Here is a 14,670-nt window from a genome sequence, read left to right as displayed (position 1 = left end):
GAATTTATCTCACATACTTTAAGAAGCGAGACACGCCAGATGATTAATGCAGTATGGCTTCTATCAACAGCTTTTCCCCCTATCTGTTGTGAAAAGCTTGTCAATTCACGCGACGTTGCTGAGGTTTCTCCAATGATGATGCCTTTATTCTTGTATGTACTGCACGCTGTCAATAGTTAAAGTTCTGCCTCAGGAAGTGAATATAATTACAGCCTTGCAAGCAATTGTGCAACCCAGCTAAAGTGCCCACAATCACTAATACGTTGCAGGGACAAGAAACGTGAAGGGAAGACTGGACGTGAAAGGCGACATCAGCTCATCGAGTGTGTCTCCACGGTGTAGCAGAGACCTGCAGGAGGAGCAAGCACCGGAGAGCAAAATCGACGGAGGAGTCGCTCATTGATTTCAAGTTGGCGTGTGTGTGCTCTGTGAAAAACACGCATCTTGTGCAGTGCAGTGCAGCAGGTGCCAAATCCTCCCATCAAAGCGAGATGAGCCTTTTCTATGCACGTCACAATCAATTCCTTAATGATGGTGATTATATGACTGAGCTGTAGCCTAAATTGCTTACATCAATTTCCGCGCACATACTAAAATTAGTAATGAATGTCATCAGCCTGTTTAAATCAGCTTGTTCCTGTTTATTGAGGCCTCTGTGTGCATTGCTGTCAGTATAAACTTTTATGAGTGCTTGTCAGCTAAAGTATAACAATGGTATTTATAATTTTATGATATCTAGCCTTGACTTATGACAGCTTCTCACTGGAAAATTTTATCAACCAGCGCAGATGAATGGAAGTCAGACCTGTGACTGAATGAACTCTAGTTTTCCGGCAGCGGATCAAGTTAATATATATCCTGGGCTTTGCTCAGAAATAGACACACGGCTGTGATCTTACTTACTCAGTGTGGGACCCAGACACCAAACGCGCTCATCTTCGGCAGAATGAGCAGGGCTCTGGCGCACCCAGGTGGAGAGAAGGTGCAAATTCAAAGCCAGCTGTATCTGCAGGATTTCTTAGCTGCCTGCATAAGAAGCATTGAGCACAAAAATGGCCAGTTTACTGCACGATACCCTACATTTTCAAATTGTTTGGACACGATAGAAATATAGCAGGAATGTTAAAACGTAGATATTCACATAAGGTATGCATAAGTAACGTCATATCACATGCACGTAATAACAATAATTCCATAAATCACAACCATCACTCTAACCTCACAATTTCCGGGATGGAAACACAGCAAAGATACCCCCCCCCCGAAATGTAGAATCGCACACACACGCACTTACACAGGCACACAGACACACTCCGCTGGGTTGTGTGCTTGGGTAGTAGAAAGCCCTGACGCTGTTCATTAATCACTATGTTGAGGTTTTGATGCCACAGCAGGAATGGAAATGCTGGTCTGACTCTCATAGATATACTATACTGCCTTCATCAGCTTCACTAGGGCCCAGAGCTGGAAGGACTCAGCCGTGGGTTTAGGATGGTCGTTTGCACAAATGCTAATAGATTATGTTTGTATTGCCGGAGCGATCCAGTGCAACAATGTGACTTGCGTGTGTTTTAATTGCTTTAGAGAATACTGCAGGGTCTTATGAGGAATAAAACGAGGTTTTGGCTGCAAAGGCAATTCTTGTTAGTGAAATCAGTTCACTGTTTTAGAGGTGTCATCAGATTTGTTGATAATAAGAATATATACAGAACGGGCGTAACATTATGACCACTAACACAATAGAAGTAAATAACATTGACCATGTTGTGACAATACAATGTTCAGCTGGGAAACTTTTGGACCTGGCATTCATGTGGATGTTACTTAGACATGTAGCACCCACCTAGACCAGACACCCCCACCCCATAGCAATGACACCCAGCAGGATGCAGCCTGACACAGGCACACACACTAAAACAGTTTAGGAAAAACTAAAAAAACATGAAGAACAGCACAGGGTGTTGACCTGGCCTCCAAATTCACTAGATCCTGAACTGATCAAGTATCTGTTGGATGCACTCCACTGGAGCAAGCCTGATCCACAGAGGCCCCTACCCTCAACCCATAGGACCCAAAGGCCCCCACTAACAACATTCAGTTGCCAGACACCACAGGACACCCTCAGTAGGCCCGTGTCCATTCTCTGATGAGTCACAACTGTTTTGGAGGCACAAGGGAGACCTGCACAATATTAGGAAGGTGGTGTTATGTCTGATAGATGTAGACGCTTAAACGCATCACCTTGTTATCCTTTATTGGTAACAACTAGCCTATAGCAAGAGTTGCACTTTAAGATTAGAATTATTTTGTGCAAACAAAGACTACTGTGTGTTCACAAAGGCTGTGCGAATTATTTAATTGATATTGTTGAGCCTGTCGCAACATCTCAACAGGTACAGACTCAGTGGCTGTTAGAGCGCTGCGTCAGTGATTGTGCCGGTTGCCTTTATATTCTCAGTATTTGCATAATAGGGATCGCTCTCACGAGAAATTCTACACCGGACCTCATTCATCAACTTTGTGAAAAACAAGCATGAAATTTATCATGGAAATGATTGTGGATGCCTGCCATGTGTGATTAATGAGACACCCTCACTCTACAAGTTGGAGGATAAATCACTCATAGAATGTAGCCGTGAAATTAAAAACACGTGGAACCGGTGTCACATTTACATACGACACATGTGAAATTAGAGCTGCCTGGTGACTCTTATAAAAAGGCCGACTTAGCTGACCTAGCTGTATTTGAATAGCTTACATACATGCAGACTTCTGCATCTAACAGAAGAGCTGAGACACGGCAGAATACAGTAGCAGGTGTGGATATTTTTGTTGGATCTAATTGTGCGCATCTGAGTCTTTTGTGTGATCACTAACTGTTTTAATAACTGAGACTTTATACAGGAAAGCACACGTACAAGTCCAGGTGAAAAAGAGACAATCAGAAATCCAACTTCAACACCAAATCCAAGCTTTAATGGGCAACTTGTAAAAAGTAAAGACAGTGAATGAAAAATTAACAAACTCTTCCAACAGCTTGGCAACGTTTCTTGTTTATCTTCCACAACCTGACTCAGCGCTGGAAGCAGAGATATTTTACACAAGGGTGGATACAACATCTTAGCACGTTATCGCTTACGTAAAGTATTGAGGAATAACTGTGTCCCCCCCCAAGGAGTTAGCTGGAGTAAAACCATGCCAAGCTCCCAAACTTTCCAGAGGAAGCCGACCTTTGAATAATCTTTCTGCTCCTTTGAGAGATGTGTCGTCATGTTCACTGGACATTTTGTGCCTTAAGCGACATTACAACATACAAACAATGAGAATCTCTTACAAGCATAAGAAGCAAACATTCTTTCTAAATGAAAGAAAATAAGAAACGTCCCGTCCATTTTGTCACACAGTGACAATTATAACTCAGATTGCCTTTTTTACAACAGCAGAGATCAGCCTTTAAGGTCCATCAACTGTCCTTTCAGTGGCTCTCTCCCCTGGCTGAAGGCTTTCTACACCAGCATGAGCTCAGTTCTGGTTTGTTTCAGGTTTTAACCAGTTTCTGATGTCAGGGGACGATGCACGTTGCCTTTCGAAGGGCCAGGTAGCCCGTAACAACGTCAGTGGGGAGGAGGCGAATGTAGGAGAACTCCTCAGAGGACGTGAAGCGCAGCTTCGTCTGAGGGTCTGTGTAGTTTGCCTGAAGAGAGAAGACAGATCATCCTGGTCAGTGTTTGTTCAGAGATTCCAACCTAACCATTTACATGTAGGCTAAATGAAATAACCTGATTAGATATATTCATTTATATTCCCCAAAACATCAATCAGAACAGCTTTTTTGTGCAAAGTGTCGCTGTGGAGCATCAAATAAAACAAAGACCCCCCCCCCAAAAAAAATAACTTTATTGACCCTAAGCACAACAGAAAAATATGACCAAGACAGACCCACTAATTCAACGGACTGCCCACACTGATTCTGGTTTAAATACTTTGAACAAATTCTTGCTTTGACCTCCATGTTTCTGTCCCTCTTGGAAACTGATCCTTACCTCTAGGGCGCAAACATACACAGACAACATGTATTTATTCCAACCAGAGAAATCAAATCAAATCAAATCAAGGATTTACATGGTTATTACAGTTTATACTAATATTTTCATACTGAACAGATTATCAGATGTTCATGTCACTCTCAAACTGACTAAAAATTCCTTCCAACCAGACTGGTCTGCTTCGATTGAAGTGGTTACATGAGGCATGAGGTTGATTGAATAACCAGTGTCTATGTAAACTCACCCAGTGTGTGCTTCATACGATTCATGACTAAAATTGTTTCATGTTCAGTCACATTTTTAGTAAAGGGATTACTCACAGGGAGTCCGGAGATGTCAGAGTATTTCTTGGCTGGCTTCAAAGAGGGCGGAGCATCAATGTTATAGTCTGTAAACACAGAGTCAAGTCAAAAACTGAACTAGGCAGAACAATTTCTTTTAAACATGATGCTGACTTAACATTACATATTTTATGTAATAATAGTAAACAGCTTGGGCATGCAGTGAAAGAGCAAAAGAGCAATATTATACCTGAAACATTACAGCACATTAACCAGCAAATGGATTTAAAAGTGTAGACGAGCTAAATGTGTTGTTTCAGGACTCAACTGGGTATCAGTGAGATTCAGTTTAAAATCAACAAAATAAAGTCACTTAGTAAAATGGTAATATATACCTTTGCTCTAAACACTGTCAAATGTAGGGCTTGTTGCACATCTTAAAATTATTCCTAAATTTCTTATGAATGTTGACGTAATGTTTTGCTTTACTGAGGTAGAATTTTGAATAAAGCAACGGAGCTAACAAAGTGTTTCAAACTAACTAACTATGTACGTGTAGCAGGTAAAAAGAAGCAACACAAACTCACAGCTGGGATCATGGAGCTTCCAGGGCAAAGTCCGCTCCAAAGCCAGAATCTGTTTGAGGTTCTTCCAGGTCCTGTTCTTTTTGCCAGCAGCTGCTCCACCAATCCCTGAATGCTGCCAAGAATAGGAGAGAGAGAGAAAATGATGGAGATTAATGGAGAAGCAGCAGAAGTAGACAAATAAACAGACTGATGCAGGCAGACACAGGCACTTACCATAAATGCATGGTCTTTGAAGGGCGGAGGTTTTGCCGTGGGCTCCGTGGTGGTGGTTGGACCGCCGTCTACAGATCCTACGGCCTTCACCTCGGGCACAGCATCCACTGTTGTAATCTGATGAAACACCTCATTCAGACACACAGCACACTTGATTTAAGCCACATGCTTAACATGTGGTGTATGAGTGTCTACTGTTGGCAATGCACAGCTGAAGTTGAAACTCACATGGCATATATATAAAAAAAAGCACACCATGTATTTGTGCTATTGTGCTTCTTTTTACTTTGTACCTATCATTGTGTGTCTGCTGGATTCCCTTGTGTGATGTTTAGCCTAGTGCATCACAGTATATCAAAGCAGTTCAACATCATAATCATTACTGCTCATTATATACAGCTCATGCAAGCAGCCTGAATTATTAATTAACTAAAATATCAGCAGACAGATTGGACTGATGAGAATAAGCAAAACCAAATCTTTTGAAGGAGATCCTATCAAGAATGTGTTTCAGTTTTTCTGTTTGGAAAACAAATGAAACGTTTGGTTCAATGGCTTGTTAATGGCTGATAAGGGGAAAAGATATGAGCCATTTACTGTACTTACAAACTGATGAATGAATTTTTATCTTTTGCATTATATTTTCATTATGTCGGGCACTAATTGCCAGCAAGGGATTGGCCAAAGCTATTAATTAATTAACAGCTTTACCGTTTACTCTATAGTGCAGCATTGTGTAGACAGTTAAAATGCCATAATGACATTAAAACTCAATCATTTCACAGCAGCAGATCGGAGTGTGGAGCTGTTAGTTTCTACCACTGACTGTATATACCTGTGCCTGTGCTGTTGGTGTCGGCGCCACCTGTTTCTTCTTCTTGCCGCCGCTGCTAGCATTAGCCTGCTGAGCGGCTGACACCGCCGGACTACCGGGACGTTTCTTTCCCCTGGCAGCGACAGCGCTAGCGACTACCGGCTGACTCTTGACTGTTATGGGGATCTGAGAAGCCATTTGTAGTCAAGAAAACTATCATATAAACGATTTAAATGAAGATTTTTCACTCCGTAGTTAGCATTAGCTGTCCATCCTCCTGATAGTAAACAGCAGCGTCTAACCCGGATGTGGAATTGATTCACTTCCGGTTACAGGAAAGCTTAAGAAAATGATAAAGAACATAATTATCAAGTATAAATATATATTATCTTTATGGATTTTTTAAACACTAGTGTATACTTAATGTATGTGATGCAGTAAAACTAATGTATGCGTGTATATTTTTTAGCCTTCAAATCCTTTTCAATCAGCTCTAACATTAAGTACCTTTCCAGTGAAAGAGGTGCAGACAGTAATCCCTTTATCAAACAGCGTGCACGTTGGCACAGGGTTTCAGTGCGTACAGTTGCAGAGGATATGTGTAATTATCCAAACACCTTAAAACCGTGTGAGCTCAAGCAAAAGCACAGAGTTGTTTCAAATCAATCAGTCAGCCTCATTTATTCTGGGTGATGAATTGGCCGGGGACCAGATTCCACCACCGTGTGTAAATAAGCTGTAGGATTTTATTTGACTGTGTACTTTGACAGCATAATAAATTATCCTGGTTTACCCAAGTCAAAACTGCAAAACATTCCTAACCTATTATAAATCTGTCAGACGTGCATTAAAAGCAGAAATACCGTTCGAGAATTGATGATATCATTCATCGACACAGCAGAAGGAGTTAGAGAACATAGTCAGTCATATTGTTTAGAATATTATTTGTGGTGTTATGCTTTGGTTTATTGTGTGATGTCGTGGGTGTTTTAAATCAATAAATTGTTATATCTCTTATTAAATCTTATTTCTAAAATCAGCGCTGATCAATATAGCAGTCGGTACCCAAGGCTCAGCAGTGATGGACAATATCCTGACAGTGGAATAATGCTGCCACCATGTGCTTTTTGTGAGGTTCTGCATGCATGGAGCTGAAGGTGAACTGTGTAGAGTGTTTGTCGGAAGAGGATGATCATATTACTGGCTTAACACTCTGAAGACAAAATGTTTTTTAGCTTCAAAGTAATATAATACACCTGCTAAACTTCCTATAAAGGTTTACAATGTGAACTTGTTCCCCCCTTAAAGACAAAACACCCAAGCAAAAACAACTGAACAATGTAGTTCATACTGTTCAGTGCTGTGAGGAATGTACAGACTGGTACGCTGGGGAAACAAAACAACCCATCCCCAGATGCATGTACCAACACAGGTGAGCCAGCTCTTCGGGAAACGATGCAGTAGTGCACCTACACCTGAAGGACAATGGACACTCCGTTGAAGATAACAGCGTCCTCATTTTAGCCAGAGAAGGCAGGTGGTTTCAAAGAGGAGTAAACGAAGCCATCTGTGTCAGAAAAGATGGACTGAGATATAATCTGCAATCAATTTACAATACGGTCTTAACCTCTGTCCCCAAGAAGTTTCAACCCCACTGACACCTTGAGACTGGAGCCTCGGACTGATAATGGGTTAGAGCACCATTCATAGGAGAAAGAGGACAAGGACAAACAGCCCCGCCCCCAATGACAGGTAAGTATCTAGCCGTTAACAGACACTAATCATGTAAGTATACTAGCCGTTAACAGATGCTAATCATGTATAGCCGATAACAGACACTAATCAAGCAAGTTTCCTATTTAAACCCCAACTCCGCACCAGTCCTTTAGAACTGAAGAAGCTTCTTGGATGAGTGACAAAATGTCTTCAAGGAACTCTACAAGTCCAGTTGCCTTTCTTTAACGTTTTTGGATATTTCCAGTGAGAATTTTACTTAAATTCTTGAGGAGCCTGTTTTCTTTTTCTCTTTCTTTTTGTCTTAAGAAATGTGTAGAATAGTTCCTGATTACTGAAAGTATACTGAAGAGCGTCTTGATATGTCCTGTATAGTAACACAAGATCAGCCACTCTAAATAATTAATGGCGAGCCACTAGCTTACAACCTGAGCTTATTGCTATATTGTTATACTTATATTCCTGTGCAGTATTTTGCTCTCACGCTACAAATGCCACTCAAAAACCCACATACAGGCAAATGTTAGTGAGGGTTACAGACATCCAGGCCATCCAGAGGGGTTTCTTCTGGGGCAGTACATTGTCTTTTGTCTTTCCTGTCTTGATAATTACCAACACGTACACGCTGTAGAAACAAATACTTTTTAGCGCATGTTTGTAGAGTCCTGTGTTTTTCCTTGCTGTCTCTTATTCTGTTTCTGCTGTGTCACTCTGAAATTCCCCTACAGGGTATTAATAACGGTACATCCAATCTTAAATTAATCATTTTAAGAACCCTCACATTTATCTTACAACATGTGAGCAAGGACAAATACAGGGCTCTATGAAGCTGCTTTAGTAAAATTAAGCGAGATCGCCTGTCGGTATATGTCTGCAGGCTGAGGTGGCCTCCGGTAATCTGCTGGCTGATTAGGGTAGAGCGCCTCGAGAGGTACACGGTTATTCTCTTGTCAGTGTTTCACACAAACAACTTTGAGGGAAAAGTGCCTCTAGCAAATCCATCAGTCTACGCTGGCCCACTAGGGAAGGACCTGCTGGCACTAAGCCAACCTACACAACAAAGATCTACCATGTCCTAATTCGACACACCGCCCTCTGAGCTGCTGTGGAGACCCCAGTGAGCTCTGGGATGCTAGTGTTATATTGTACATGTGGAGGTGAATTTGAGACACACACATAAAGCCAGTACTGCTATTTCTTTTACTCATCGTTACGATGGCTAGAGGACCACACTCAGCAGACGATCTTTTCAAGCGTCTCATTCATTTTTCAGGATTGACACGCTGCTGCTGCCAGCTACATGAATAAAGTATATTTAGAGACTCCGCTCAAGCTCAATTGCAAACAGATATGAATGTTTGATGGGTGAGGTGATGACTATGAGCTGTGTCTGTGGGGCAGCGGACCTGCACAACACGTTCCTTATGAACACGTCACCAGGCATGAGCCGTCTGTCTGGAGCGGCGCGCCGGAACCAGTGGCATCAAAGTAAAAGTCTTTGCACCAGCTGTAGTCAAGCTTAGAGTCTAAACACACCTGGGTGCCACACAGAGCTCTCCTAACAAAAAAGAAGGAAAGCTGTTTTGTGTTGTTCTCTTGAAACTGTCCTGTTGGTACAAAAGGCCACAGAAAAGCCTTTTCTCAGCAGCGTGAGTTCTTCTGTTGAATCACCTACTGTCTACATACTGCTAGGGGTGTACCTTCAAAGCACATCATGAAAACCAGTTGGCGGAGTTCTCTGCTCCACTGGCTGTGGACAGATTGAGAGGCAAACACGTAATCCATAGCCTAAAGCTAAACTTACTGATCTGTGTCAACAGGCCATTGACTGGTAAAGGATATGTGTCTGTGTTTGTATAGCTGTCAGGTGTTTGTGCTTGTTTGCATGTAGGCTGCTGGAACTCTGCCTAATCTGAGGATATCATAGTGTACAGTATGCATGCTGTGAATAAGATAATTTTACGTGTGAGAAAATGAGGTTTTAACTTCTCATCTTTTCTGTACTTGGACGCATTAAAATAATCATCTGAAGAATAGTGGAGAGCATGGGCAATATTTAAAACATAAGCAAAATATACTTATCCTCTTTAGAAAATCCAATGCTTTGCTATCTGTGATCAGCCCACCTATGTTAATTTTGCGTTATTTTTTTTTTAAAGCAATGCTGGATTGGATCACCTGGATCCAGATTCAAACTTTCAAAATGACTAAATCCACCAGAGCTGTAAATGGGACAACATACAGTAATACAATGTAGGCCACTATCTATGTAAAGAACAATAGGTACAATAATAATAATACAACAGGTCAAATAAAAAGCTTTTTTTTTTTGTCGCCATTGTTTCTGAGAAATATAAACTTGGCGTTTGTATTCAAACTTCGGGTTCAGAGACTGAATTGTCACCAAGTAATACAAATGTTGTGAGCGGTTTTAAAGTTTTATTTCACTTTATTCTTGAGCACCCTTCTGTTGGGATCAAGAGGATTTCTTTTAAATCACAACTATTAAAAACTTTAAAATGACACACATGGTCTATATACTGCTAGGGATCTGTGTCGCCGGGCCATTGACTGGTACAGGACACGTGTCTGTGTTTGTATAGCTGTCAGGTGTTAGTTTGCGTGTGTGTGTGCAGGCTGCCTCAGAATGGATGATATTTAAAGCATATGCAAACTATACCACTCTAAAAACCTTTCAGAATTACTAAATTACCAGAGATCTATGTGGGTCAACATACAGTAATACAATGTAGGCTACTATCTACGTAAAGAACATTAGGTATGTGTAAATTCTAAAGCATTTTTTATTTGTCACCATTTTTGAGAAATACAAACTTCCCATTCATGTTCAAACTGTCACCAGAGCCCTCATCTCATCCACAACAACATACAAACAAACAAATTCACTGTCTGGCCAAAATAAAAATAAAAAGTCGCTACCAAAAAAAAACAAAAAAAAAACAGTCATACACTGTAATATGTATGCCTTTAGCTTTGATACAAGATAGGATAAATCTGGACTCATCAGACCACGTGACCTTCTTCCATTGCTCCCTAGCAAATTGAAGCCTTTTTTTTCTGGTTAGCCTCACTGATTAGTGGTTTTCTTAAGGCTACACAGCTGTTCAGTCCCTTTGTATTATACGTGTGGAAATGCTCTTACTTTCACTATTAAACATAGCCCTGCGTTCGTCTGTTGTTTTTCTTTGATTTGATTTCACCCAACATTTAAGTGATCACCAATCACGATCAATCACATTTCTTCCGACCACATTTCTTCCTCGAAGACGATGGTTCCCCACTATCCTTCCAGTTTTTAATAATGCGTTGGACAGTTCTTAACCCAATTTTAGTAGTTTCTGCAATCTTCTTAGATGTTTTCTCTGCTTGATGCATGCCAATGATTTGACCTTTCTAAAACAGACTAACATATTTTCTGCGACCACAGGATATTTATTTTTATTATTATTCTATTTTTTAATTTGAGTCAGTCCGATAGCTGAAATCTGGTAGACTGGTTTCAGGTCCTTTTTTTATTTTAACTCTACACCCCAACTGAATAAATGTGTAAGTCTGCAATAAATCTTGTGTTTAGTGCCTTGCTCGGGGGTGCTTGTTTGGTATTGCTCACAGGAGCCCTTCTTTTAGCCTCATTGGTTCGTGTTTAAAAGAATTTTTGACTCACATATGGTGTACCAGATATGAACATTTATTTCTTACAGAATACATAATGTATCAAATAAAAGAAGTGGCAGATTTGTTTGTTGCATCCCAAGCTGCCACCAGGTTGTCTTTTCCAAATGAAACAAATAATTAAAAACAACAATAAAAAAATAAAAAAATAAATAAAAAAGGGTTGTAAGATCCTTTCGCAAATGCATGATGACTAATACAAGACACCAAGTTTGCCCAGGGAGAATGCAAACAGGTTGTAGGTATCACATATTTAATCATTCACGGTGCTGAATCTTATTTCCTGAATACATTCTGCATGACCTGACCTGTGCAGCTGCATCGCTATTCACATCTCATCAAGTTGAGGCAGAGTGTTTTCTGCCTGTGCAGGTAGAACGGTGAGTCATAAAAATGAGACACAGCTCCTCGCTGACTTCATTAAGGCCAACAGAAGTTTGCCAGTGCTGACACAAACCAATTTGCATGCGTAACTCAAGGTGGACCGGCTCTGGATCTTGCACATCATATATTGGCCGCGGTGAATTTTTCACAAAAATTATACCCGGGACCACATTGCAATCAAAAACAGCATTTAGCATCCCTGTGGATGAGCAGTCAATAAATTGGTTTTAGCTGAAGAAAATGAACTCACTGAGTCAGGCTGCTGTAGCTGTGCCTGGCACTGTCAGCGGCCTGAGCACTCCCAAGTGCTTCTTATTCTTGTAATAAATTGTGATGAAACTGGGTTATGCCTGCAGTCAAGACATCTAAACACTCCCCTGATGGAACAGGTAATGGTGAGCAATACCGTTGATGTCTTATTTATGGCTTCTAGTAACTGCGAGTATCCCATTTGCCATAAGCCGTTTCTTCTTGTGGTAGGAAAAAGGAGCCAATTCAGGTTTCTTCACTCTCCCTTTGTTTGCAGCCCGGTTTTCATTCTCATTATATAGCAGTATATGACAAGCCCTTAGCTGCATCTGAAGTCTTATTGGATTGATGGTATGTTTGCAAGCAGTGGCTTATAAAAGCAGGCTGAAGTTATGGGCTGCTGTCATAGTGACCTACAACTTCCCACCAGGTTCAGCAGTGCTTTGTTGTTCATTGTTCATATTTTAATACAAAGGTACATTTTATAGAAGTTGGAAGGCTTTCAGGAACATGCATGCGTTTCGCAGTTTCTTTCTTTTTTTTTTTTTTGTTTTAGGAAATCGATTCACTCCTTATACTCTATCTGATACTACCATGATAAGAATTTAGCAATTTGACTAAATACAGACCGATAAAATCAAGGGACATACAGATCGATCAGTGCTAATGGTTAAATATAGATAGTAAGTCTAATGCTGGAGCCAATTTCCCTCTTTTGCAAGCAGTTTTATATTTCAGAATTTTAGGGAATGAGGGAAAAGGCTTCAGGTGTCTGTATTACATGTTTACATGTGTCGCTTTTGCACGTCTTGTTAACAAAAATGAATAAAATTTTAACAGAAACAGTATTTTACACAACTTAACGTGGTACCGTTTGATAAAGGCATTAAAAACACACAAAACTTTAAGGTGGAAGGGGAAGGCTTCAGTGTGCCAGCATTGCATTGGTGTGGCTTGTTGAATGAAAATAAATGGACATTTAGGAAATTGATATTTTGGAAAGAGTGACTTGAAGAGTCGCTGCTTAAAAAGATATTATAAGATAAGATAAGATACATGTGTAACTCACCCACACACACCTACACAGGACTGTGACTGTAATTAGACTGTGCAATATATTTATCTTTTATTTATCTTTTCATACAAAGGATTTTATATGTATATTTATTCTATTTTTGTATATATTGTTTCTGTCAGTATTCCTGCTGTGCTCTGAGCCATTGCACCGAAATTTAATTTTGACGTAAATCTAAATGGCAAATAAAGTCTAAGTCTAAGTGTACAGTGCTGCATATATGTCTCTGCACACAAGAGACGGAAACGTAAACACTGAAAAGGTTAGCATTGTCGTTTGTCCCTTTAAAACCACTTCCCTATCCTTTTGAATATAAATTATGTCCTGTTTAACTTACAGAGCCAAAATGTGAGGCCTGTAGTCTTGTAGTTTTGGAGCAAACCACATGATCCATCTGGATTGCTACAAGATGTATCACTTTGTGGTTTATAATTATAGTCTTAATACAGTAATTCGTTTGGATTTTATGCGTTTGTCATTATTTTTTATTAGTAATCTGATTAGGGCGTTCTTCTCTGACACACCACTATTACTTACGCAGTTCAACTTAAATCTTCACTATTCACACTTGCGTGTAGCTGTTTTGAGATAGTTCATAAAATCATGCATGAATTGGTGTTTGCATTTTTTTTTGTGTCCCCTACATGCTCGATGAACTCGGTCATTTTATTTTATGACCGCGTAAAAGAGGATGGGATCAGTTATGGTATTTCTTCCGGGTTGAGTTAGTCAAGGGAGGGATGAGCAGTGATGCTGCCTGTGTCGGCTCCGCACATCAGCAGCCTGGCTCCTCTCTCTCTCTCTCAGTCACACACAGACCGAGGCGAGGGTGAGCACGTCCGCCCGGGGAGAGAGAGAGAGAGAGAGCGAGAGAGAGAGCGAGAGAGCCCCGCACCGCATAGCGTTACTGCGACCGAACCGACAGTTAACGGTCTTATCAAATGGATGTCTCCTCCGTTAGCGCCCTTTGACATTGGACTGTGCTGCTGTGGTCGTGTTCAGTGTGAGAAACACATCGTCTCTGCCTTTTTTTTTTTTTTTTTTTTTTTTTTTTCTTCTCTGTTGTAAGGTAACTGGTTTATCTCGACGACACGGAGAGAACCACACTCACCCCCCCCCCCCCTCCATCGTTAGCCCGCTAAGCTAGCTAGCCCGCTAACTTAGCCGTGATACTTTGTACCGTATCGGCGTCAGCAGCTCTCTGCCTCGTAGTTAGCCTGCGGTCTCTTGCGCCACAGCGGCGGATCGAGGTGACCCGTCACTCTAGGTAAGCGAACGAAATATGTGGAAAAACCTCGTGTTGTTGTGCTTTTTTTTTTTTTTTTTTTTTCCATCCACACACTGAACCTTAGACGTGTCTATCCAGTGTACCACTAACGGTTTATAGCAGCAGCAGCGGCGGCGGCGGCGGCGGCGGCGGACTAGCGCCACGGCGGAGCGGCTCTTGTTGACAGAAGCAGCCAAGCAACCGAGGATGTGATGCGACTCCCCGTCTAACACAACGACTGTCCCCGTACTTTCCAGGCTAATTAGCCAGCAGCTGCTTATTGCTCCACAGCCACGCTCAGTGAATACAAAACATTATTATTTTTTT

General features: G+C 41.0%; 2 protein-coding genes across 5 annotated transcripts in view; one reads left to right on the top strand and one right to left on the bottom strand.

Moving 5' to 3' along the window:
* Positions 1–2,954: 2,954 nt before the first annotated feature.
* ino80c (INO80 complex subunit C) lies at positions 2,955–6,291 on the bottom strand. 2 transcript variants are annotated; one of them, XM_084556479.1, is made up of 5 exons: positions 5,963–6,291; positions 5,128–5,256; positions 4,915–5,026; positions 4,367–4,434; positions 2,955–3,694 (listed from the first exon to the last, which is right to left on the bottom strand). In XM_084556479.1, exons 1-5 carry the CDS (start codon positions 6,137–6,139, stop codon positions 3,563–3,565), a joined length of 618 nt encoding a protein of 205 aa, XP_084412605.1. In that variant the 5' UTR covers positions 6,140–6,291; the 3' UTR covers positions 2,955–3,562. The 2 variants fall into 2 exon arrangements, with proteins under 2 accessions (XP_084412605.1, XP_084412606.1); XM_084556480.1 differs by having other exon boundaries at positions 5,128–5,244.
* Positions 6,292–13,310: 7,019 nt separating this feature from the next.
* The window catches only part of galnt1 (UDP-N-acetyl-alpha-D-galactosamine:polypeptide N-acetylgalactosaminyltransferase 1), a 40,036-nt gene continuing 38,676 nt past the window's right edge, over positions 13,311–14,670 (top strand). Inside the window, exons 1-2 of one of the 3 annotated variants that reach the window (XM_084557949.1) lie at positions 13,312–14,343; positions 14,443–14,643. The gene's annotated coding sequence lies outside the window, so the exon portion shown is untranslated. Of the gene's footprint in view, positions 14,344–14,442; positions 14,644–14,670 lie in introns of all 3 variants that reach the window. The other 2 variants (XM_084557952.1, XM_084557948.1) reach the window with 2 other exon arrangements.

This window comes from Chelon labrosus, assembly GCF_963514085.1.
Source record: "Chelon labrosus genome assembly, chromosome: 12".
Classification (NCBI taxonomy): domain Eukaryota; kingdom Metazoa; phylum Chordata; class Actinopteri; order Mugiliformes; family Mugilidae; genus Chelon; species Chelon labrosus.
This window is presented reverse-complemented; position numbering and strand designations above follow the sequence as displayed.